This window comes from Emys orbicularis, chromosome 5, assembly GCF_028017835.1.
Source record: "Emys orbicularis isolate rEmyOrb1 chromosome 5, rEmyOrb1.hap1, whole genome shotgun sequence".
Taxonomy (NCBI): domain Eukaryota; kingdom Metazoa; phylum Chordata; order Testudines; family Emydidae; genus Emys; species Emys orbicularis.
In genome coordinates, this window is record NC_088687.1 from 11,163,007 (window position 1) to 11,188,371 (window position 25,365).

Here is a 25,365-nt window from a genome sequence, read left to right on the forward strand (position 1 = left end):
TGCCCTGCTTTAGCCCTCGGATAATTGCTGAAGTCATTTCGCCCATCGTCAAGGTGTTCCAATAGCTTGGTATTTAAGCTGCCTGTTGGAAAAGAACGCTCGCTTATCTCTGCGTGTAACGCTCCCTGGGATCGGAAAGCAGGAGGTTGCTCAGGAACTTAGCAGCCCAAATATGAAGCAGCATGTTTTCCATGTGAGCTCAAGCCCTGGGACGAAGGCACTTAGCAGAAATAGCATTTATGAAAACAGAGAGAATATTTTCCTTTTCTTCTTGCATGTATCGCGGTGTGCCAGGCTCCCCAGTTCAGATAACCTTGTTTCCTGAGCACGCTGGCTTTGCTCTCTGACAGACACATTTACACTGCTTATCTGGGGTTTGGCTTTAACCCCGCCTTCCTGCCCCATATAAACAGAAGAGGGAAAGACGGGAGTTTCAGTTCTTCATCCAGGTGCCCCAGGAACTGAAGACCATTGCAGAATTAACTCTCTTGAAAAGCAGGCTCTCAATGGATTGGGCAAGTCCGCTTGCTCTTCACCCTATAGCTTTCTACCAGCTGGTTGCGTTTCCATTTGCCGTTTCCTTTCACTATCTCTGCACCTCTGGGTCTCTCTCGCTAAATGCCAGGTATGCTTTCATGTTTGCTTTAATTCCATGCTCATGAGCTTTGGTGGTGAATTCTAGTCTAAGTGCAGGTTTCACAGGTGAGGCAATTTTGCTAACCTCTTTCCTAGGGAAGGGGAATGGGCACAGCAAGGGTCTGGGAATCAAAACTCTCTGTATCTACTCATGATTGACCTTATCACAACCTCTGTGTGCCTCGGTTTCACCCCATGTAATTAATGTTTGTCAGGTATTTTGAGATATGTAGATGAACAGCCCTGGAGAATCACAAAGTATCATTAAATGCCTAAAGACCTGCGAGCTACAGCAGATCCAGCTTGAAGATGCAGAGATTATATGAATCCGAATCACAGGTCATGTTCCAAGGAATCAGTGAAGAACTTGTGACCCTCAGGTGGGATTTTCAAAGGCACCTAAGTGACTCAGAAGCACAAGTCTCCCTGACGTGCAGAGGGACTAGTGTTCCTGTTAGGTGATTTATAAAACCTCACCTCTGCAGTTGGGCATGAAGGCAGCAGTCACGGGTTATAATCTGAGGAAAGAGTGGGGAGAGGAAATCAACGCACCAAGTTCACTCAGGTCTTTTGGAGTTAACGGGACTTGCAGGTCAGTCAAGTGATACAGTAACTCCTCGCTTAACGTTGTTCCTGAAAAATGTGACTTTAAGCGAAACGATGTTAAGCGAATCCAATTTCCCCATAAGAATTAATGTAAATAGGGGGGGTTAGGTTCCAGGGAAATGTTTTTCACCAGACAAAAAACTATATATTATATAGATATACACACAATATACGTTTTAAACAAACAATTTAATACTGTTCACAGCTATGACAATTGTGAAGCTTGGTTGAGGTGGTGAAGTCAGAGGGTGGAAGGGGGAGGGATATTTCCCAGGGAATGCCTTGCTGCTAAATGATGAACTAGCATTTGGCTGAGCCATCAACGGTTAACACATTGTTGTTAATATAGCCTCTCACACAAGGCAGCACAAACACAGAGGGGAGACAGCATAGCAGACAGAGACAGACACACACCAGAGATGCACACTGCCCCTTTAAGTAAGCTGACCCACTCTTAAGTGCATTGTCTTTTTAAGTGGATCAGGAAGTTGAGACAGCAGCTGCTGCCCCAAGCTCTCTCTGTCTCTCTCCCTCCGTGTCCCCTCCCTGCTCTATATGGAGAAGGGGTAAGCGGGGTGCAGGAGCAGGGGGGAGGGGGACACCTTAACATTAGCCACCCCCTTCCCCCCCTGCACAGCAAGCAGGAGTCTCGGGGAGCAGCTCCAAGGCAGAGGGCAGCACATGGCGGGGGGGGAGGGACAGCTGAACTGCCGGCAATTGGTAGCCTGCTGGGTGGCTGCAGCACCGGGGAGCTGGTAGGGGGAGCTGATAGGGGGGCTGCCGGTCCACCCTGGTTCCAAGCCCCCACCAGCTAGTTGTAACGGGCTGCTCTTCCTGCAAGCAGTGGACAAGGCAGGCAGCTGCCAAACGACGTTAGAAGGGAGCATGGCACAACTTTAAACGAGCATGTTCCCTAATTGATCAGCAACGTAACAACGTTAACCGGGATGACTTTAAGTGAGGAATTACTGTACAATGAACCAAACAGAAAGCCAGCCGCTGGATTCAATGCACAAGCCTACATTTTCAGAGATGCCAAGCACCCCCTCTCCCACCAGCATGTGAGGGCTCTGCAGGTCACCGGTACTTTTAGAAATGAAGTCACTTTGGGTTGGACTCCCCGGTTGGACAGTTTGGGCCAAAGCCTCCACTGAGGATTTGCCAGCCTGGAGAACACATACAAAGTTCAAATCAGAGCGAGGACTTCACCGGAGCCCTTTCTGTGTATCTACCATGGACTACAGTCCTCTGGAATCTACCTGGCTGGCTAGCAGGGCAAACTCACAAGTGGCACCTGTCTCATTGGGAGGTTAGAATGTGGCATCCTCCACCCTGTCAGTCACAGCAGCGATCAGGTTAGATGCGTATCTAGGCTGCACAGGTACCCGGCCTCTAAAGGGTGGAGGGACAGGAAAAGATGGGCAGCTAACGCAGAGAAAAGCATAAGACGATCCTGGTGGTAGGTGAGTCCCTGGAGATCAGAGAGCTGGCAATGCTCAGCGCCTTCGTGCTTGTGACGATCAGCAGCATGGTGCTCTGTTAGGGTTAGGAAACTACCTAGGGAGGCACAGCTTCAAGTGCCCTGATGGGTTCCCTCTGCCCCTGGGTGAGTGCCAAGCTCTGCCAGGAAGAACGGAGCACAGCAGTGTGGGGAATGTCTCGCCTGCTGCCCAGGAGACATTGTCGGGTTCAGAGAAGAGTGTGTGGCCAAGAGGGGTGATGTCAAACACAGCCGCACTGGTGTGGGGAACTAAGCCTCCATTGGCCCAGGGACGATGTGGCAGGGCTGGCTAAAGAGCAGGGCTACGCTGGTGAGTTTGTGATGATTTAGAGACAAAATGTACTTAACCCTGAGAGTCACCAGCTATTGCTGGCATTGAAGAGCCTCCAAGGAGGGAATCCAGCAGGGCTTGGGTGGAGGCAGGGGAGAGGGCCTGGAGAAAATTCAGCACTTGGCCAGGTCTGCTTTGGGGTTGGTGGAGGGATGAGTCTGGAAATGAAGCAAGAGGAAGGCAGTGCCATGAGCTGTCTGGTCCTCAGGGACCCTTTGTTAGACCACGGAAGTGGCACTGATGAGGGAGGAGTGAGGGCAGTGGGAGGGGCAATCCGTACAAAGGCAAGAAGCTACAAGGGATGGCAAAGCCAGCCCAGGAGAGAATCGAGAGCCCCACCAAACCTGCAGGCTGTCTTAGTGCTGGGCAATGCCAAACCCACTGAACCTCCGCGGCCTCAGAAAGCCTTTGCAAACATTTCTGATTTCTTCTAGGTACGTCTTGCTCCTGGTGGGAGGCTGCCTTCTCGCGTGTGCTGCCATGGGATGGTACGCCCTGCTGCTCTTCATCCCCACCTTCTGCTCCGTGGCCATTTTCCACTCAGTCGGCCCACTGCAGGTCCACACGTGGGCATTCGTGCTCCAGATGTCCTGGCAGACTCTCTGCCACATGGGCCTGCACTACAGAGAACATTATCTGCAAGGAGCCCCGTGCATCAGGTATCAGGCAGCAATGCACAAGCCCACCTGTTTCCTCAAATGATACAGCCTGGGCCAGATTTTGCATCAAGACTTGTCCAGATTTTTCTGGGCATAACTGAGAGCAGAATCTGCGTGGTCCCTAGAGGCAGTCATACTCCCCTGAGGACAGTCCGTGTCCCTTAACACCATGCCCTCTCTTCTCACCTGAAATGCTATAGCAAGCTGTCCCGGTATTTCACAAAGCTTGTCTTCAGCATTCTAGGGAGAAGATTTCCCCCACCGTTTAACAGCCTGGTTCTTGCCTTTTCCGTCTCATGCTCAGCACCTTCCAGAGTCATTAAGGGCTAAAATCAGGTGGCCCCAACTTTTCCATATACCGGATGTGAAATGTTCATGACCTTTCCAGCATTCGCTCGCCAGGCCGGGCGCTCAGCCTCCCCCCAGGGCAGCACTGGAATCACTTCTCGTCCACCAGGATGCCAGTCTGCTCCCAGCCCTGTCCTGACTCAGCTGTCCCACTTGGGCATCCCACGCTCTGACTGCGCACTGGGTCCGGCCGGCTCCTCCTGGCAAGATGCAGGGACGGTGCCAGGCACGTTCAGGGGAACAGACGGAAGCAGAGCAGGCCCACCGCAAATAACCAGGCAGTCACTAAGCATGCTGAGGCTTCAAGGTCCGGGTGTGTGGCGTGGGTATTGAGGTTGGTGCCACATGGCTCGCGGAGTCCACTGGTTTTTGCAGACAGGCAGGAGCGGCGCCAGGGTTTTTGCCACCCTAGGCGGCAGCGCTCCTCCTCTGTGCATTCGGCGGCGGGGGGTCCTTCCGCTCCGCGTCTTCGGGGCACTTCGGCGGCGGGTCCCGGAGCGAGTGAAGGACCCGCTGCCGAATTTCCGCCAAAGACCCGGAGCGGAAGGACCCCCCGCCGCCGAATTTCCGCCAAGGGCGGCAAAATGCCACCCCCCAAATCCTGCCGCCCTAGGTGACCGCCTACGGTTGCCTAGTGGAAGCGCCGGCCCTGCAGACATGTAGCAGGCTTGGCTCAGCCATCCGTACAGCTGCATAAGGCAGGAAAATGGGAGGGGCAGGGCAGTGGTTAGTGGCTGCGTATTAAGTCGTGTTTGCAGCACAGAGAGGGAGGCCGAGGCAGAGCTCCGCCCGCTATGACCTGATGTTTATACAGGCCGAGTCCAGCCCCATGCAGCCAGTATGCGCCTCAATCCATGCCAGCACAGAAGGGGCTGATGCTGCAGCTGCCCCCTGGCAGTAGCGGAGCTGGAACGGAACCATGTTCCGGCACTTTCCCAAGGTCATGTCGCATGGAGGAGGCCATGTCGCTCTCGGGCGCCCTCCGCACAGCGTGACCTCGCACGCAGCACCGCTACGTGTCCATTCAGGGCGACACCAGCCCTGGTGTGCACTACGGGACCCCGTTCACCGCCACTCCGCTTGCTCTCCCCCCCCCTTGCAGGTTGACAATCGCCCTCTCGTCGCTCATGCTGCAGACGCAGAAGGTCACATCGCTGGCTCTGGATATCCACGAAGGGAAGGTGACTATGGCAGCTGAGTGGGGGGATGGGAGGGAGCCACTGCTGCGGGCGCTGCCTCTATGCAGCTACCTGCTGTTTTTCCCTGCCTTGCTGGGAGGCCCGCTATGCTCCTTTCGGAGATTTCAGGACCAGATCCAGGGCTCATGTGCTTCACGCCCCACACCTCCCTGGAGGGCTGCAGGCCAGAAATGCCTTCGTGCCCTGGCTCTGCACCTGCTGAGAACGGCTGTGAGGAGCTGCGTGGCCCCGCTGGCCTGCATGACGGACTGCACCGGCTTTGGCTGCGTGTACGTCATGTGGCATTCCGCCCTGCTCTTCAAACTGGCTTATTACTCCCAGTGGGTGCTCGACGAGGCTCTCCTCAGCGCAGCGGGCTTTGGGCTGGAGCTTGGCCACGCCCCCGGTGCAGAGGCTGCCTGCGGCGACCTCTCTGATGCAGACATATGGACCTTGGAGACCACCAACAGAATAGCCCTCTTCACCAGGACCTGGAACAAGAGCACTTCCCGGTGGCTGAGGAGACTCGTCTTCCAGCGCAGCCCGGCCCAGCCCCTCTTGGCCACTTTTGCCTTCTCGGCCTGGTGGCACGGGCTCCACCCAGGGCAAGTGTTTGGCTTCTTGTGCTGGGCAGCGATGGTGGAGGCCGATTACCGGATTCACCCTTTTCTCCGTTCACTTGCAAAGTCCTGGCACACCAAGGTGCTGTATCAGGCCCTGACCTGGGTCCAGACCCAGCTGATTATTGCGTACATCACGGCTGTGGTGGAGATGAGGAGCTTCTCTGCGCTCTGGCTGCTGGGCGCCTCCTACAACAGCTTCTTCCCTCTCCTGTACGGTGCTTCACTGCTGTGGCTGGTCATGAGAGCCAAAGAAAAATGTGTCTGACCCACACTATTCTCTCTCTCCTCCCCCCCCCCCCACTATTCACCAGGAGCCATAGAGCGTAGGAGAGATGGAGATTGCCCCCTTGGTAGGGAGAGGTTTTCTCTAGGTCTAGGTATGCCCCTAGTCCCCCCTAAACCCATCATCTCATCACATAAGATAGACTCTCACATTCTAAGGCCAGGAGGGACCATTAGATCATCCAGTCTGACCTGCTCCATAGCACACACCAGAGAACCTCACCCAGTGATTCCCACATCCGGCAAATAACCCAGGGTTGGATCAGAGCGTATCTTTTAGAAGAAGACATCCTGTCTTGACTTAAAGGGTCCAAGTGATGAAGAATTTAGCATAGAATCATAGAATCTCAGGGTTGGAAGGGACCTCAGGAGGTCATCTAGTCCAACCCCCTGCTCAAAGCAGGACCAATCCCCAACTAAATCAAAGCATGTCCCTAGGTAATCTGTGACGTTGATCAGACACCCTGACTGTTAAACATTTGCGTCTTATTTCCATTTTGAACTTTGTCGTCTTCACCTTCCAGCCACTGGCCCTTGCTAGAGGGGACAGATGGGGATTGGGGGAGGAGTGTCCATATTGTCCTTTCATTTGAACCAGTCCTCATATGGCAGGATTCAGTTTCATTTATGTGAGTGGAGCAGGTCTGCTAAATAGTTCGTGAAGAATGAAGGACCCCCAGGCCCGGGGTGTCTGAGCAAGGGGGCGTTATTAGCAGATAGGCCCCCCGAAAAAGCCCCGCTGATAACTTTGGGCACATCTATACTGCAAAAAACCACCCATGGCAGCGAGCCTCAGAAGCCAGGTCTCCAGACTTAGGCCTGGTCTACACTAACCCCCAAATTCGAACTAAGGTACGCAACTTCAGCTACGTGAATAACGTAGCTGAAGTCGACATACCTTAGTTCGAACTTACCGCGGTTCAGACGCGGTCCACACGCGGCAGGCAGGCTCCCCGTCGACTCCGCGGTACTCCTCTCGCCGAGCTGGAGTACCGCAGTCGACGGCGAGCGCTTCCGGGATCGATTTATCGCGTCCAGACCAGACGCGATAAATCGAACCCGGAACTTCGATTGCCAGCCGTCGAACTACCGCGGTAGTGTAGACCTGGCCTCAGGTTCACGGGGCTTGCGCTATGGTGCTAAAAATAGCAGCGTAGCCATTTCTGCTTGGGCTGGTGCCTGGGCTCTGAAACCGGGCAAAAGGGGTGGGTCTCAGACCCCGAGCTCCAGCCTGCGTGGGAACATCTACACAGTTATATTTACCACTGTAGCCTGATGCTGAGTCTGTATCCCCTGGCTCTGAGACTTATGCTGCTGTTGGGCTTTTCTTGCAGCACAGACATGCCCTTTATTTCTAGCTCCTGCCTAACTCGCCATGTGACCAGCAGAGCCCGCCCTTTTCAGCAAGAGATTCCAGTGTGGAGAAGTCCACATTCTGTCCTGGGCGCTAGCCATGAGTTCCCTGGGGCTGCACAACGTAACTGAGGGTGCAGGATGGCTGAGTGTCCAACGGCACCCCTTTTAGGGGTTCCTCTTAACAATACAAAACAGAACCTGCTCAAGTCCCAACCCAATAAACTGGGAAAATTAAACTAGGGTGACAGATGTCCTGATTTTATAGGGACAGTCCTGATTTTTGGGTCTTTTTCTTATATAGGCTCCTAATACCCTCCCACCCCCGTCCCGATTTTTCACATTTGCTGTCTGGTCACCCTAAATTAAGCACCACCCCAGGGTGACACTAAGAGGCGATATTTTCCCCCTCACAAGCACTGAGTCTGTGTATTGCAAAGAAAACGTTTAATAAAAAGGGGAAAGGAATCCAGCATTCATTTGGGAAAACATCACAACCATGATTCGAAAGTATGTGACCACGAATTAAGACCCACCCCAGAGTACATTGGGCCGTGTCCTTTGCCACAGTGTCTCCCCCTTGCAGTGTGAAAGTCAGAGGTACAAATGCTCCTTTAACCTGCCATTCCCCTCCCCCCCACGGCACCCCACTCACAGGTGCTGTCCTTGGTCAGCGAAGACCCAGAGTTCAGAGGTATGTTCACATGAATTCACCGCCCACCCCAGGCCAGGTAGGAGTTGAGCAAAGTCTCAGCTGCTGCAGTCACCACTACAACTGGCTCACAGCTGCCACTGTTCACGGAGCTGCCACTGTTATTAAACTCTGCCGCCGTTGGCCACGGCGCTATGCGTTGCTCCGCTGCCGTCATCCCTCTGCCACCATAGTCTCTCTGCTGCTGCCCTCTGCCACCACAGCGTCTCTGCTGCAACGTTACATTCTGAGGTTCCACCACTTAACCCCACTCTCAGAGATTTCAGAGGGCAGCGGGGAACCGCACTGCTACTGCAGGCTGCACAGTCTCTTTCACTGCAACACCATCCAACAGCAGGTGTAAGGCTCAGCACCTGGTTGTCAGTGATCCCAGCTCTAGTGATCATTGAACAAAACAAGGAATTTCAGTTGAACCTACTTAGTTGTCTTTAAACAGTGGAGAGGAGAGAATCAAATGGTGTCCTGGCTTCCTTAAATCAAAGCCCACCTCACCAGACAGGAACATCTGTTGTTCCTACCTTCTCTTTCCTTTACTGGCACTTGGCATCCTGCTTAGTGAGCGAGATTCAAGTCAGGGTGATCCCTTCAATCAGGGCAGGCGAAGTACAGTTCTGTCCCCCTTTACTCATACAATAAGGACAACAACATTTCATTACCCCTGCACTCGAGTGACTTGTAAAACCCAACACCAGCCAAAAGTGATCACTTTGGCAAAGCAGCCCCATCGTGCTGCGCGCCTAGGTAGTGTAAGTGTGTCTATGCAAACATGGGCTGTTCCTGAAGTCTTGTCCCTCAGCTCATCACTAGAGGTCAGGGGAGAGCTCATGCAGCCCCTGCTTACATTTAGATAAAGCAACGCTTTCTACTGCCATGTACCTGGTGTTACCCATACTGTTTGATGACAATAAAGCCATTCTGGGGCAAGTGAAGGCTATTGATAAGAAACCCATGAACCATCAGATCCCACCTTCAGACGCCCCTTGCCATGATGCCTGTGGAGCCCAGCCAGCCAGGGCTGACCCCCCACCCTCCTGTACCTCAGTAACTCCCCATTCCTGACACTCGCTCACCCCACCTCAGTCCCCATTACACATGTGCTCATGTGCATTCCAGCCCCAGCCCTACACCTGCGTGTGTGTTTTGACAGGAGCTAGAGGACTCCTTAGCTGTCTGGCACAGGTGGCTCCAAGTCCCCGCTTGTCATGCTAGAGTTAAGGCCTAAATTAACAAGAGTAAGCAGCAATTTTGGGGCCCCAACTTGAGTTACATTAAAGGGCCTGAGTTTCAGGAAGTGCTGAGCCCCCACCCTCTGAAAACCAGACCCCCAAACTTGAGGTACCCAAATCATCAGTCACTTGGTCACTTAGACATAGACACATATAGTGCCGGTCCTGCCATTGACCTGTTTGCCTGGTGCTAGGCCTGCTGTTGGCCCAGTTGACCCACGCTGGTCCTGACGTTGGCCTGTTTGCCCAGCGTTGGTCCTGACGTCAACCCAGTCTCCCCATGCTCGTCCTGCCATCAGCCCATTCATCCCTGCTGCTGGTCCTGTCATCGGCCTGTTTGCCAGGCACGGGTCCTGCTGTCGGCCCCATCGCCTCGTGCTGGTCCTGCCGTCAGCCCAGTCATCCCATGCTGGTCCTGCTGTTGGCCTAATAGACCCCTGCTGGTTCTACTGTCAGCCTAATTGCCTCCCTCCTCACAGGATTTTAGCCCCTTGTCTCTAGGTGGTACCCCTCTGCTATGGTTGCTGGTCTAGGGACCCTAAGCCAACGGGGAGCAATGTACTCTAACCCCACAACTGCCCGGCTTCACAGGCCCACGTCGGTGGTGTTTGGGCCTTCTCCCCAGCAGTCGCCCAAGGAGCCCGCCCTGGCTCCCTCCTTCTCCACAGGGAGCCACCACTGGCCCCTCACAAGCTGCCTAGCCAGGGGTGGCAGGTTTGTAGAAATTTTGGTGGTGCCCAGAACCCGCCCCCCCCCCCCAAACTCCGCCCCCCCCACCTGCCTAAGGCTCTGGGAGGGAGTTTGGGTGGAGGGAGGAGGTCTGGGGTGCAGACCCTGGGCTGGGGCAGGGGATTGGGGTGTAGGCTCTGGGAGGGAGTTTGGGTGCAGAAGGGGTGAGAGGTTGGGCTCTGGGAGGGGATCTGGGGTGCAGGCTCTGGGATGGAGTTTGGGTGCTGGATGCAGGCTCTGGGCTGGGGCAAGGGGTGGGAGTGCAGGAGGGGGTGAGGGGTGCAGGCTCTGGGAGGAAGTTTGGGTTCAGGCTCTGGGCTGGAGCAGGGTGTGTGTGTGGGTGTGCAGGAGGGGGTGAGGGGTGCAGGCTCTCGGAGGAAGTTTGGGTTCAGGCTCTGGGCTGGGGCAGGGTGTGTGTGTGTGCAGGAGGGGGTGAGGGGTGCAGGCTCTGGGATGGAATTTGGGGATGGGAGGAGGTGCAGGGGTGAGGGCTGTGGGGTGGGGCTGGGGATGAGGGGTTCATGATGCAGGAGGGGGTGCAGGGCTGGGGCAGAGGGTTAGGGTGTGGGGGGGTGAAGGCTCTGTCTGGGGCTCGGGATGAGGGGTTTGTGGTGTTGGAGGGGCTCAGGACTAGGGCAGAGGGTTGAGGGTGCGGTGGGGGGGTGAAAGCTCTGGCTGGAGGTGCAGGCTCTGGGGTGGGGCAGGGCTGGGGATGAGTTTGGGGTGCAGGCAGGCTGCCCCGGGGCTGGGACCAGAGAGGAGGACTCCCCCAAGCCCTTTCCCTGCCGGCAGCAGCAAGCTCTGGGGGAGGGGTCCTCCTCTTCCCTCGGCAGCACACTCACCCCCACCACTGTCACTGCATGTGCTCCTAGGGCCCCTCTCAGGTACAGGAAGCCCCCTTGTCTCCCCTGCGGTGGGTGCCGGGGAGGAGGGGCTGCCATCACATGTCCGCCTCCTCCCCTGCTGCTGCCCCTCACTGTAGCCTCACTGGGGGTGGGGCTGTCCCTTGCCCAGCAGGCGGGGGGGGGGGGAACCTGTGCTGGTGGAGGGTCCCGCCGGAAAAGGGAAGGGTCCGAGGCGGAAGGGCAGGGCCCTGGCATTAGGAGATGGGGGGCACTAGGACCCTGCAGCGGCAGTTGATACCAGCAGAGCGGAGTCAGCGTGGAGCTGCAGGGAGGGACCCGGGAGGGTGACCAGACAGCATGTGTGAAAAATCGGGACAGAGGGGAGGTGTGGGGGGGGGTAACAGGAGCCTATATAAGAAAAAGACCGAAAAATCGGGACTGTCCCTATAGAATTGGGACATCTGGGCAGCGGCGGCTCCGGGCACCAGCACAGCAAGCGCCTGCCTGGGGCGGCAAGCCGCGGGGGGCGCCCTGCCGGTCCCTGCGAGGGCGGCAGTCCGGCAGCCTTCGGCAGCTTGCCTGCGGGAGGTCCGCCAGTCCTGCGGATTCAGCGGCAATTCAGCACTGGGGACGCCGAAGCCGCGGGACCGGGGACCTCCCGCAGGCGTGCCGCCGAAGGCAGCCTGCCTGCCGTGCTTGGGGCGGCAAAAAAGCTAGAGCCGCTCCTGCATCTGGTCACCCTAGGGCCCGGGGAGGTGCGTGGGGGCAGCAAGTGGGGGTCAGGGGACACTCGGGGAAGGTGCGGGGTGGGGGGGCTGGCAGGTGGGGCTGGCGGGAGAGACCTGGCCCCAAACATTGGTGGAGCCGGGCCCCCGCGCCCTGAATATTGCTGGAGCCTGGGCACCACGGGCCCTTACAACTCGCCGCCCCTAGCCTCAGCAACCTACTGCCCTTTGGCAGGTTTCCCTGGCTTCTCCCATCAGGGGCCACTGCTGGCCCCCTCCAGTAACTGCAAGTCCCCCCCCAACTGCTGCTCCTGCCAGCTCTCCCCCCACTGCACCCCTCCCAACATTCAAGTGGCTAAAGCCGGCTGCAGCACCACTCTGGTTTGGCTTGTCTGCCGCTCCGCGACGGAGGGGTGGCCGGGCCGAAGCTGAGCGGCCCTGTGACCCCGCACGCCCGCTCTCAATGGTAACAGTGTGAATCTGTGTCACACCGTTCAGCGGCGAGGTGACGGTGTGTGTAACCAACCTTATTTAAAGCTAACCTCGGCCATAGCAGGCAGAGCGTGAAAGGATCTGCTGATGAAGACACCTGGTGTGTATAAGCGAGCTCTGTCACCAGGCCATATCTGCTACAGAAGCACGTGACATCACCATCGCTTGGTTTGGGTCCCGGGGCAAACCCCCCACCTCTAGGCAGCCCAGGTGCAGCGCTGTGTGGGCACCTTAGGAAAGGCACAGATGGGCTTTTGCCCCGGATCGCCCAGCAGATGGCAGCATGGACCTGCCTGCAGACTCGTCCCAGCACTGCGGCAAGCCACAGGCGCTGGGCAGGGGAAGTTAGAGCCCAAGCAGTCAGGCCCCTTGCAAGTGATGTGTGGGGCAGCCAGGGAGAGGAAAGCTACCCCTCAACGCATGGCCAGGGGTCAGGGCTAATGCACACCTCTCCTCTCCTCCCACAAATGGCTGCCAGTCTAAGGGCTGTATTGGTGACCGTAACCCCTCTGCCCTGGCTCTCGGGGGCCACATAAATATGACTGCCCATTGCTGAGAGTGGTTTCCTGCACCAGCCTGTATGGGGCTGAGCAGGACCAGTCCAAGGGGCAAGGGGCAAGCAGTATCCCTGTGTGGGGCGGGGCGGGAGCAGTCCACCCTGCCACGGACTGCCAGTCCGGTGTTTACCTGTTCCTGCCTTCTGATCCTGCCCTCCTGATGGCCTGACTCTTGGTCACTGCCGCCTGGTTCCTGCCCTCTGGTTTGGGTCTTGATTCTGATCTCCTGGCGCTCCACCCTGGCCCGGTTCCTGGTAACTGGCCTCTCGCCCCGTGCCCAACGCTAACCTTTAGGCCAGGCTGCCCACGCCTTGGCCCTGACAGCTCGTATGGACTATTGTAACCCACAGGAGCAGGCCTGGCGTGAGAGGAATGGATCCAGCAGCCCAGCCGCTGTCACTGGAAGCACCAGACTCACTCAAATGGACCACCCACCTTTCGGTGGTTAACCAAGTCCTGCAGGACTGATCATGCAGCTGACCATGGAGAACTAGCTCCTCCAGGAACAGGTAGGCCAGCTGTGTGCAGAGAATGCCACTTTCCAGGCACGCCTTGCAGGGTCTACCGGAACGTTTTCATGGGTCCTGCCAGCAGTTCCGGGGCTTTATGAATCAGTTTCTCCTCCTGTTCCTGACATGCCTCGAGGGCCCAGGTGAGCCTGGACGTCAGCGTGCTGACGGGAGAAGCGCTAGACTGGGCCTGCCCCCTGCTGGAGACGGACAGCCCTATACTGTTGAACGGGAATGGTTTCCGCCAGTCCATGGCGGTGACATGCCACGGCCTGTGCTGGGCTCGAATGGCTGAGGCTGCTCTGAGGAGACTCCAACAGGGGCAGGAGACGGCGGCCCCCTACGCGGCGCACTTCCACCAGCTCACAGCCGACACCGAAGTCAATGAGGCAGAGCAGCTGGGTCATCGTTTGTGCAGACAACCGGCTGTGTGGAAGAAGAGAATTAAAAGGGGGCTCCCTGCAACCTCCCTCAACACCTGCACTTCCCCCGGTGGCTACGTCCCGTTGGCGGCTCCCCCGAGGAAAGGGAACATCACCGTCAGCACCATCTGTGCTCCGATTTCAGGGAGTCGGGCCCCTCTATTTCTGTCGGTCCCAAGCGAGCCCCAAGGGGCCTGGGAAGAGGCAGCCCACACAGGCTAAGGGGGGCGGGCCAGGACAGAAAGGAGTTTCCCCACACCTCAGTCCTAACTAGCACACAGCCTGCGCCCCATCAGGAGGCATTTTAAGCCTCCTGCCCCGATTTGGCTGGGCAGTGTCCATGAAGGATGCTGATGCTGTTAGTGATGCAGAGCAGACAGTTCTGCGGGAGGGGCAGCGTTACTGTTTGTTAATCATGTGGGGCGCCATTGTGCTAGGTGCTGTCCTATGCCAGAGACAGTCCCTGCCCCCAAGAGCTCACAGAGAGCTGTGTGGCACTGGCTGTCCTGGGGAATCAGGAACTTCGTATGGAGAGAGGCTCGGGTGGAGGCTGGCACCCCAGGGGGACAGCTGCAAAGCTCCCTGCCTCACGTGATGATGTCAGCAGATGCACGAGGGGAGCCTCAGGGCATGTCCCGGCTTCCTGGGCGTGGTCCTGGGCAGGTGCCATGTGGCCCGCAGGCCTGGGCAGAACTCTGCCAAGCACTGGTGTGAACAGCACTGACTGCCTTCCCCCCAGCCATGGCAGGAGGGCGTGCCACAGCCAGGCTCCCTCCGCTCCACGCTCAGCGACGGCTTGGACTTTGGCCAGGAGCAGACCAGACACATTTCTAGCTTTTGTATCTCAGCCAAATATTCCCCACGTCGCTCCTTTCCCAACAATAACCCACCCACGTTTCCTTACCTTGTGGTCTGGCTCGGTGAGCAAACACCTCACCCGACCCCACCTTACCAGCTCTCAACACACAGCGAGCGTCAGAACCCCCGCACCCGCCCCCAGGCATGGAATATTGCGCAATGTTTGCCCTGGGGACGAGCTCCCGCACAGCCAGACCATGGGGACTGATGGACGTGCCTTTCAGTGCACACCCAAAGGTGTGCCCTTGGGTACTAGGCACTTATGCCAGTGCAAAGCGAGAGCAAAGCGGGGTGGGGGGACACTACCAAGTTAGAGGGGGGCAGGAGGCCTTGGGATCCCGCTGATTAAAGTCTAGGCAGCTGAGGCAACCTATGTCTTTCTGTGAACAATTTAGCATGTGGTAAGCGGTCGGGTTACAGTCTGAGCTAACATCACACCCTTTATTCTAGTCCAGACAAGGCCCAGCACGTGCTATAGCAACTTGTCTGAGCAGCCTTTCAGAAGGTGTTTGTTAGATCCCAGGGCAGGGCTCAAACAGGGGGTAGAGTAGGGGTGCATCTACCCTAGGCAAAAAGTGCTTATCTACCATGTGAGTGACCCCTGCCCGCCCCGCCCCCTTTCCGAGTGCAGACAAGGCCTCGGGGCAGAAACAGATGGCAATGAGTGACCTGTGAACCCCCAGGCACCCCCTAGACAAAGGTGCACGTGACAAATGACCAAACCAAGACAGCACAATAGAACCTGCCTCTTGCTAGGCCTCATCACCAATAAGTTGCTCATAGTAACGGGTGTAGAAGCACTTGAAGCTTTGCTCTCTGTGCTGTTTATGCCACACATCAGCGGTCTGACAGAGGGCATTGTTCAGTGACTTCCTTCCCCTTGGCACTTTCCCGGACTCACTTCTGGCCAGGCCGTTCTCTCCATCAATCCGATAAACGAAGTGCAAGGCCTGGGCTGCCAAGCGTGGACGATGTGGTGGGAAGAAGAGACCCTGACCGTTTCTGTTCCCCAGTCCGGCCACGAGACAGGACAGTCTCTCAGCCCAGCCGATGAAGGGCGAGTGCTTCTTTAAAGTCACCCTTTTAGCTGCAGTCATGTGTCATAAGAACATAGGACTTGCCAGACTGGAGCAGACCCGCCGACCACCTAATCCACCATCCTGCCTCTGGCAACGACTCGTGTCAGTTCAGGGCAACTGCTCCAGGCGTTCCCCGGCAGTGGTTCAGTAAGGGCCCCCACTCTTGGCTTTCCACCCCCCAGCTGGTGCCTCCCTTCGGTGGAGACGTGCGACTCTGTCTCCCTTCTGATCGGGCCATTTCCAGGCTGGACACTTCTCTTGCCTTCACTGAGTCATTCCCAGCACACACCGGTTGCTTTGCTTCTCTTCTCTTCTCTTCAGAGATGGGTCATAATGTAATTGCTCCACATATAAAGTTACCACACTGCTCTTTTTAAGCGACCCTACTTTAGTCAAAGTACAAAGCATTACAGAGAAAACATATTAAACAATAAAAGAACCAGATATAGTTTTGGCCTTCACAACATCCCCTGGCAACGAGTTCCACAGGTTGACCATGAGTCATCATACTTCATGTTTGTTTTAAACCTGCTCCCTTTTAATTTCATTGGGTGACCTCTGGCTCTTGTGTTATGTGAAGGGATAAATAACACTTCCTTATTCACGTTCTCCACACCAGTCATGATTTTATAGACCTCTAGCATATCCCCCCTTAGGCATCTCTTTTCCAATCTGAATAGTCCCAGTCTTTTTAATCTCTCCTCACATGGAAGCAGTTCCATACCCCCTAATTATTTTATTGCCCTTCTCTGTACCCTTTCCAATCCTAATACATCTTTTGTGAGATGGGGCAGCCAGAACTGCACGCAATATTCCAGGAGTGAGCATGCCATGGATTTATATAGTGGCATTATGATATTTTCTGTCTTATTATCTATCCTTTTCCTAATGGCTCCTCACATTCTGTTAGCTTTTTTGACAGGGGGTGAGGTTTTTCCAGCACCCCAGACGTAAGCACGGAATGAAATACTCCTCCCAAGCCCCAGAGTACAGTCAGACAGCCCTACATGTAGCTCAGAACAAGCCCACTCATACCGTGTTCAGATTCCTTTTTATACAGTTGAGGGGTCTTTGAACTGGAGTTTCCAGACACATGCAGTTAATATACAGAGGGTCTCTTTTTCTCTCCCCCCAGAGTGTATCATCAAAGAATTGTCTTCAGAGGGCGAGAATTTGCATTCCCCTCACCTCAAGGTATTTCCTAAGGAAATCCACCTCACACCTATTGTTCCAAAAGACCTTTGAACTTCCTCATACCTTCCAGATATTGCCTTAATCTTGTTTTCCTTCTGAAGAAGTTCCATACAATCTCTGAATGTACTTAAACATTTGCGTTTGTAATACAATGAATGCCAAGGGTGTTAACCCTAATTGGATAAGGTTTAATTAAATTCAGTAAAGTGAATCTTAATTCCATAAGGTTTGTTCAGGACATTACACGATATTGTTAGTCTGACACAACTGGCCCAGATGCTTCAGCGGAAGGTGTAAGTGGGTAGCTTTCCATCTCTGATAGTCAAAGGTCAGCTTAAGTCCTGAAGCAGGAGATTTAATCTCTCTTCCAGAATGTAGCGCCCCCTCTCCACCAGGTTACCTCCTTTAATGTCAATCTGCTTATGGGTTTTGATGGACAGGCCTGGGTTCTTCTGGATCCTGCCACCCACTTAGCAGGGTGTAACTTCTTTATTTTCTTTCTATACAAAATTATTTGGCAGTGCTCCACCCCCTTGCTCCTTCCCGGCAGGGTCACCAGGGCAGCTTGGGAGGAAAATTCTAACCACAGGGTAACCACCACTTACTTTCCAGATAGTGCGAGACTCCCAAGAAATAACCCAAACAAACACAGTAATGATGTTAAACAGGAGATCAATATAACATAACAGGGTAAAACACTATTCTCAGGGTGACTGGTGCCCACGCAGATAATACATGTGACCCGATACAGCACACGTAAAATTAGCATCCCATTGGTATGCGTACCTTGTAGGGGCCCTTGGTGACCTGTGACCACAATATCTTCTGTGCAGCAGTTAGCAACTTGGCTGACTGGGTTCAGTACAGCCCAAAAGACTCACAAGTGGGATAAGGGGGTCAGGTTTAGTAGGCAGCAGGTAATACAATCCCCAAACCCTGACCCCCTGGCTTGAGGACACAGTTCAGGGAGGAAGGGGTCTCCCAAACAATTCCCTGACTGGCTAACTAAAAGATGGCGCATTTACAACTCCGTGATGAATCCTCAGGTTTAGAGATGGCTCTGGACTCCTCAGTCACTGCAGAGGGCTGATTATCGCTGCTGGCAGGCGACCTCTTCATTCAGGAGTCAGGCTGCTTCTGGTCACCACCAAGGGATGCAGGGCTCAAGGGCTACCACTCTGAAACCAGAACCCTACTAAAATCCCAACTTTAGTCTCCGACCCCAGTGCCCAGACACACTCCCAGCAGCCCAGACACACTCAGGAGGCCCCTGCACGCAGGCCTGGGACTCGCCAGCCCCCCACGCAGCCAGTCCTGCCCTTTCCCTGGCTGGCTCCAGACTGCTCCAAAATCATTCCCCCCCCCCTCCTGAGTGCCCAGGGAAGGGCATCTCACTCCCTATTGGTTGCTGAGCAGACTGAGTCTGCCTTTGGCTTTGCCTTCTTACCAGGGCCAGCGTCACCTCCCTGAGCTACCAGCACCCAGAGCCCCAGGGACCTAGCTCAGCTCCTTGGGGGTTACTGGAATATTCGGCATTCGTTATGACAGGACCAGAAATGACTACAGGAACATTGGGATTATCATCCCTTTTTATGCGTTAGGGTCTTGTAACATGGAACATCAAATGCCCTTTTGAATTGTAAATTTGGCTCCAGCCACACGCTTACTCCTAAAAATAAAGGCCAAGATTTAAAAAAATAAAATAAAATGGGAGCCTAAAAGTAGGCTGCTGAGTTGGGTGATCTGATTTTCAAAAGAGCCGCGCACCCAACAGCGCCCGTTGGCCTCCCCCATCCGAGGTGCATGGAAGAGAGGGAGGACGTCCAAGTCAGCCATGATGAATGGAGCAGATGCTATAGCCCGGCTGCGTGGGGATTCCATTGTTCCACACCTTCCTCCTTGAGCAGATTGGCCCGATAGGTGTTTGAGGATTTCCTTCTTTCCGGTCACAGCTAGTTTACAAAGGACTCTCTTAATTGACAGGATGTGCACTCATTGCTGAGTAATGCTCTTGGCCGGGCCCGGCAAGTTTATTTTTGCTGCTGCAAACAGTTCTTGGGCGAGTTCATTCACTGCTGTGCCGGCACATGCAGCTCTGCGGAGTGAGCCCGCCAGAGAACAACGTGCTGAAAAGCGGCCAGCAAGCCAGCTAGGGGGGGATTTTCGTTAGCTTGGGGTTGCGCTTCGTCTACATGTAGATTTAAGGTATTTGAAAGATCAAATGCTTTTCAAACTGATACCATCTGTTCTAGCCCAACCAGATGTTATTGGCTTGACGCAGGAATCACGGGGGTTAGGTTCTCCTGTCTCCTGCAAGCAAGCACTGAATGCAACACTCCTCCAAGCACCCCCATTTCCCTAAGTGTCACAGACGCCCCTGCTTAGCCTCCGAGGGCATCAGCTGGCACAACACGCTTCAGGCTCTGGGCACTCCCGCTCGGGCTGCTCCTGCTGCAGGGCACAAGCCCATTACTCCATGGTGCCAGGGAGGAAGTGCCAGCCCCTAGACCCCAATGGCAGGCCCCTTATAGCTCTGTTCACCTTCCTCTGAAGGGCGTGGAGGGGGGCTTTGGGGGAGCTGAGTGAACAATGGCCTGGGGCAGCAGGGAGGGCATTTTGCACAGGCATCTCCCCAGCTGGAACTGGGCTGCAGGGAGGCCCCCTTGCTCCTGGCTGTAGCAGAGGCCTGATTCTGGTCTCGCTCTCACCAGGCCGGTACTGGATCAGTTCCTCTGCCTTGCCCGGAGTTCCTCCTGATCTAGAGCAGCGTCAGCGCGATCACAAGCGCGCCCAGACTGCGGGGTTTAGCTGTTCTATTTATACTGTAAAGCAATTCTCCCCTCTCCATGAAATTCCCCTGCTGCTTCCCAGAGAACAAGCAATCTCCACAATGCGCCGCTCTGTGACATCAATCATTATGTCCAGCGCTTGCAATGAGACCCCGGGGGCTGCCTGGGCGTGTACAGCTGAGGGGACGATGCTACAGGGATGGAGCCACGTACACGGTCACAAAACAAGGCATCGTGTGGTATAAATCGTCACACTGTATAAAGCTGGCTCCTCCCATAAATATGGCCTTAGATTGGAAGTAGGGAGCTGGCCTGTCTGCGTTTGCGTTAAAGAGGGTTCATTTTGGCATTCCCTTACCCAACACACCCCCAGCTTTGTTCATCCAATTTCCTTCCCCTGCTGCAGCCTGGCATGGCAATCGTGAGTTCTCTGGGGGTAAGGGCCATCTCGTTTGCTATATGTCTGTACAGCACCTAGCACCACGTGTCCCTGACCCACGGCTGGCTCCTTAGGCACTACCGTAGTACAAATGGTAATAAAGATCTCCAGTGAACCAGAAGGTGCCAGAGGGGGGTGGGAAAGTTCAGAGTTTTGTTAAAATTCACATTTGTGCCAAGTAGTCCCCACGGCCTGATTGCCAGGAGCTTTCAGCACTGAAATCTGGGCGTATTTCATTGTCACACAAGGCTTAAGTGCAGCAAGCCTGGCCATTAACAATGATCCTGAACTGCCTCCTTGTGCCTCGACCTTGTAGCACATCGGAGAGCGTACGCGAGATCGCTCTGGGCTCCGAAACGCCGGCAGCACTTGGGCAAAGCACACCACAGAGTGGAAGCTTTCCTGCCGAAGTTCCTTGGGGCTCACGATTTCAGACCGACAGAATTTTAATAACTGCTACGTTTTCATTCAAAGCGTCGCCGATTTAACTGGGCGGTTTCACGAGGCTCACTTGAAGGAATTTCGCAACAGCAGCAGAAATGTTGAGAAAACCAACGATTCTTTTGCATTGTTCTTTCATCACTCAGGAAGAGCTACAGGGCTGTGGGGAAGATGGGAACAAGTTGATGCACAGAGGAAAAAGCAACTCTTAAAAAAAAAAAAAGTGAGCAGTTGATGCAGAGAAGGTAAAAAGGTGCTGCCCAGCTATAAAAAAAAGTGTCAAATATCCCTGCACTAACCCTCGTTGTTTAAAAGCTGCTGGGTTTGGATACAAATGAAGGCAGACAGGAAATATATGGGAATTTCCTTAGAATTGTTTCCAGTGACGCAACATGGTCAAAGAGTTCCAGGCCAGAAAGGATCTAGTCTGCCCTCCCGCATGGCATAAGACACCACCAACCAGCGCCCGCACGCTAAACCCAACAACAGAGAGCGAGGTATCCCAGCCCACAGCTGACTGGACTAGGATGGGTGACGGGCAGAGAACAGGAGGGACTGAGGTGCCCAGTGCATGGCAGGGAAATGAGTAAGTCAGTGAGCTGCACCCCCATGCAGCAGAGGAGGGTGAAAAGCTGAACGGGTTTCTATCCGAGCCCTCTCTCCAAAGTAAAGTCTGACACTGGACTGCGGCATCTCTGTGTGTGCTGGATTCTGCTGCCCACTGCAACTCGTTCCACTGAAATCAGTGGGGCTGCTCACCCGTTATTCACCCATTTTACAGATGGCAGAATCTGGTGCTGGAGGAGGAATGACGAAGGGGGCCAACTCCTGCCCTGCATTTACCCCAGTGAGGCTGTAGAGGAGGGTAGGGGACAGCCCCCCGGTTTTATGAAACTCAGTCACCCAAGTCCTGGCATGGAAACACACTGATTTCGAGCCGCCTCGGTTCTTCATTTAAACAAAATACTATGTCTCGAGCATATGGCATGTTCGGCAGGGTTAAGCTGCAGCCCATCCTGTCTGAATGCACCGCACACAACCCAACCCTGAGGTCCCTGCGCTGGTCAGGAGCGTAAGCATGTGCCAATGAGGAGACACTGCCCAAAGGACAAAACGAAAATGTAGAGGGAGCGGCTGACAGACGAGAGAAGCCCTTTGTTCCTATCCACGTCTACACGTGGAAACGGAGCTCAGACAGAGTGTTGCTGTGAATGGCCTGCAGGAGTCCGCTGGCTCCCCACTTTGCAACGTACACTTCAATTGTCCCTTGTTCCCTCGGATACATTCAATCATGTGTGCGTCCAATGGGGGTTACAGCACCAACCCTAACCCTGCTCCCGGATTGGAGCCTCTCGCTGCGACCACAAAACAAAAACATAAATAATACTCAGCTCTTTCCAAGGGCATCTCAGCCACAGGTCTCCACAAGCAGGTATCATTCTTGAGGCATGCTAAACCCGGAGCACAGAGAGCAGTGACTTGCCAAAGGCCCCAGAGTCGTCCGTGGCAGAGCTGGGAACAGACGCCAGTTCACAGAGTCATAGAACCAGGGTTAGAAGGGACTGCAAGGGTCATCTAGTCTAACCTGGTGCCAAGATGCAGGATCTGTTGTGTCTAAACCAGCCAAGACAGATGGCTCTGTGCAGCCTCCTTTTGAAAACCTCCAGTGAAGGAGCTTCCCCGACCTCCCTAGGCGCCTGTCCCATTGTCCTACTTGATGCTCTGCACCACACAGTTCCCCAAATGAAAATTCTCCAGCTTTCCAGCCAGGGAATATTAGGAGCCGAGCTCCATCCACCCACACAGGCATTTCCAATGAGTATTATTTAGTATGCTAACTGCAGCAGCTCCTGGGGACCCCAAAATCAGGGCGCCATTGTACTAAGCACAGTAAGCCAACACCACAAAGAGAGCTTCTACCCCAGAGACAAACAGAGGGCGGTGGAAGGAGAAGGTTGTCGTGGAGACAGGCATATAAGCATTAGTCACAAGGGTGAGTCTATAGTGGCCAGGATGGGTAAGGAATGGTGTCCCATGCCTCTGTTTGTCAGAGGGTGGAGATGGATGGCAGGAGAGAGATCACTTGATCATTGCCTGTTGGTCCATTCCCTCTGGGGCACCTGACATTGGCCACTGTCAGTAGACAGGATACTGGGCTGGATGGACCTTTGGTCTGACCCAGTACGGCCGTTCTTATGGCTGGTGCTACAGCTCTGGGACATGTCACTATAGCTAGCCAAGTCCATTCAAACAGTTTTTAAACTCAGGCCAGTGAAAACAGAGCCATAGGAAAGTAAGATTCTGGCTAGGACCCCACTTTCCCAAGCCACTGGAGGTGGAGTTCCAGTCTCGTTAACTTTAAAAGGCTCACTGGCACTCAGTGAGAGCCCCCTTGCAGCCTGAGCATTAATCCACACTAACAGCCCATTGCCGGATGTTCCCCACTCTCACCAGGCGGATTAAAAAGCCGCGTGCGGCCTTGGCTTGGTTCTGGTATCAGATGGAGCCGAGCTGGTCTGGGATTTTGGTAACCCTTCAGAACGTGTAGTCAGATCCCAGACTTTATAAACAGCAGCACACCTCAGTGCCTAGCTGATGGGACTCCCTCATCACCCCCCCCAATGAACCTGACCTGGTGGTGGGAACACTGGGAAATTCTGGGCACGCCCCTCCTTCCCTGGGGTATGCAAAGATTAGCCTATGTATGACAACTCTGTGCTTGCTGGTTTACAGAAATGGGGGCTTGAAAAGGTTAGCAAAAAGAACTGTTCCTAAACGTACACACATCTGGGTGTTGAGGTCTGCTGCTCCGGAAACAGTCCTTTTAAAATCTGCAGCTTCTCTAGTCCCAGTCCCTGCTGGGGATGAGGAGCGTCCCATCCTCCCTGCTCCCGCGTAAAGCCTGAAAACCCACACACTGAGTCTGGCGCTTTTCTGCTGGCATTTTGCACTGCTGCGAGTTTGGTCGCATGGCCAAGAGAACCGTGTTGCAAACCTGGAGATCATTTAATAAGCAAATTCCCTCAAACATTCCATCTTTTATGGGGAATAAAGTTTGGTTCCAACGGGGATCGAGGTCTGCCATGAAATTCAACACAAACTCGTTCTGCTCGTTAGGAAACATACACACGCACAAGTTTTTATTTGCCCAAAGAGTTACCATACCAAAATAGCAGGCATCCCGGTTTTGTTTGTTTGCAGTTTACAGTATTCAAAACAATGCAATTAACCTGAAATGTACACAGATTTCACACCCCCCCCCGGGGGAGAAAAAGATTGCATCCTATTCTTAGTAAGTGATCTGCCATCAGTGTGAAAGTGATTGGTACCATTATCCGTGAGTGAACGTCCGCCTTAGAAACATCTTTCCTTTTCCTTGCTGCTGCTGCTGCTGGGTTTGCAATGCTTTTGAGATCAGAGCAGCTGAAGGAGTTTCAGTGTGTTAAAGAGGGAAGCTGGGTCTGCAGACGCTAAATACTGACAACAGAGCCAGTCCTCCAGTTCAACGCTCCGCTCAGTGTCCACTGCCCTCTCGGCAAATTTCATCATCAGCAGCGCCCGTTTCATGTCGATCCAGTTCTGGAGAGCACCATAGAGGGCTTCTTCGTGGTTAAGAGGCTGGTCTGTTAAATCTTTCCTGGGACCCCAGAGCAGACACTGCAGGATCCGTTTTGCCTCTGTGATGCGGACGCGTTTGATGGGGTCGGCTTCCAGCAACAGGTGAGCGAGCTGCTGGAGCCCGCGGGAGTAAATGGACAGGCTGGGGAGCGGGGGGAGGTCATCCTGGCTGTACTCCTGTTCCCTGAGATGGGCCCTCACCTCAAAAGGGTTGGGCTGGTGGAGAAGTTCATAGATGAGGATGCCCGTCTGAAATTCATCAAACTTTTTGTACTGAGAGGCCGACACAATCTCTGGGGCCAGCCGGGCCTGGCTCTTTTTCAGTTTGGAGTCCCCGGCACCCGGCTTTTGCTTGGCCTTCAAAAAGTTGCTCACAATGAGCCTGGGCAAGTGCTTTTCATCTTTGGTTTTACTGCAGCCAGTCAGAGGCTTGCAGTGAACTAGCAGCAAGTTTTCCAGACAAAGATCTCTGTGTATGATGCCGTGCTCCTTGAGATGCTCCAGGCCATGGCAGAGCTGGAGGAGCAGGAAGCACACGCGCCGCTCGTACACCTCCGGCTTGGTTTGATGGCAAGTTGCCGCATCCCTCATGAAGTCGGCTGCAGTTTGGTGGGGCACTTCGCGGGTGATGACGACCACACAATCCCGTTCGCTAGCAGAGCAGGAGAGGCTGGGGCCATCCGGAGGAGAAGTGCTTTTTGCTACGTCGGAGGAGAGCAACATGCTGAAGGGTACAGAGGCTACAAAGTGCCCACAGTCCTGCTGGATGTTGAAGTGAACTGGCACTGAGGGGCTGTGGTACGAAGCAGACACTTTGGATTCTTGAGTTTTACAAATCTGTGAAGAGAAAACAAGAGATAACAGGGTGGGTTAGGACGGTCACTCACCCAGTCTCCGACTGCTTGGCAAAATGTGCTCCAACAGCAGTGCCTCCAGCTTATCAGGAAATTGTTCCTTCAGAGCATAACAGATGGACATTAGAACGGCCATACGGGGGCAGACCCAGGGTCCATCCAGCCCAGCATCCCGTCTTCCAACAATGGCCAATGCCAGATGCCCCAGGGGGGATGAACAGAACAGGGCAATTATCACATGATCCTTCCCCTGTTGCCAAGTCCCAGCATCTGGCAGTCAGAGGTTTACGGACACCCAGAGCATGGGGTTGCATCCCTGACCTTCTTGGCTAACAGCCATTGATGGACCTATCCTCCAT

The 25,365-nt window shown here is 54.5% G+C and overlaps 2 protein-coding genes across 2 annotated transcripts in view; one reads left to right on the forward strand and one right to left on the reverse strand.

The window, feature by feature from the left end:
• The first annotated feature begins 506 nt into the window (after window positions 1-506).
• Window positions 507-6,147, forward strand: MBOAT4 (membrane bound O-acyltransferase domain containing 4). The gene is made up of 3 exons (XM_065405805.1): window positions 507-625; window positions 3,509-3,733; window positions 5,184-6,147. Exons 1-3 carry the CDS (start codon window positions 507-509, stop codon window positions 6,145-6,147), a joined length of 1,308 nt encoding a protein of 435 aa, XP_065261877.1.
• A 17,801-nt stretch (window positions 6,148-23,948) lies between these two features.
• Window positions 23,949-25,365, reverse strand: part of PRAG1 (PEAK1 related, kinase-activating pseudokinase 1) — a 43,397-nt gene continuing 41,980 nt past the window's right edge. The window contains exon 6 of the mRNA XM_065405626.1: window positions 23,949-24,989. Within this exon, the coding sequence (XP_065261698.1) occupies window positions 23,949-24,989 (1,041 nt within the window). The remainder of the gene's footprint in view (window positions 24,990-25,365) is intronic.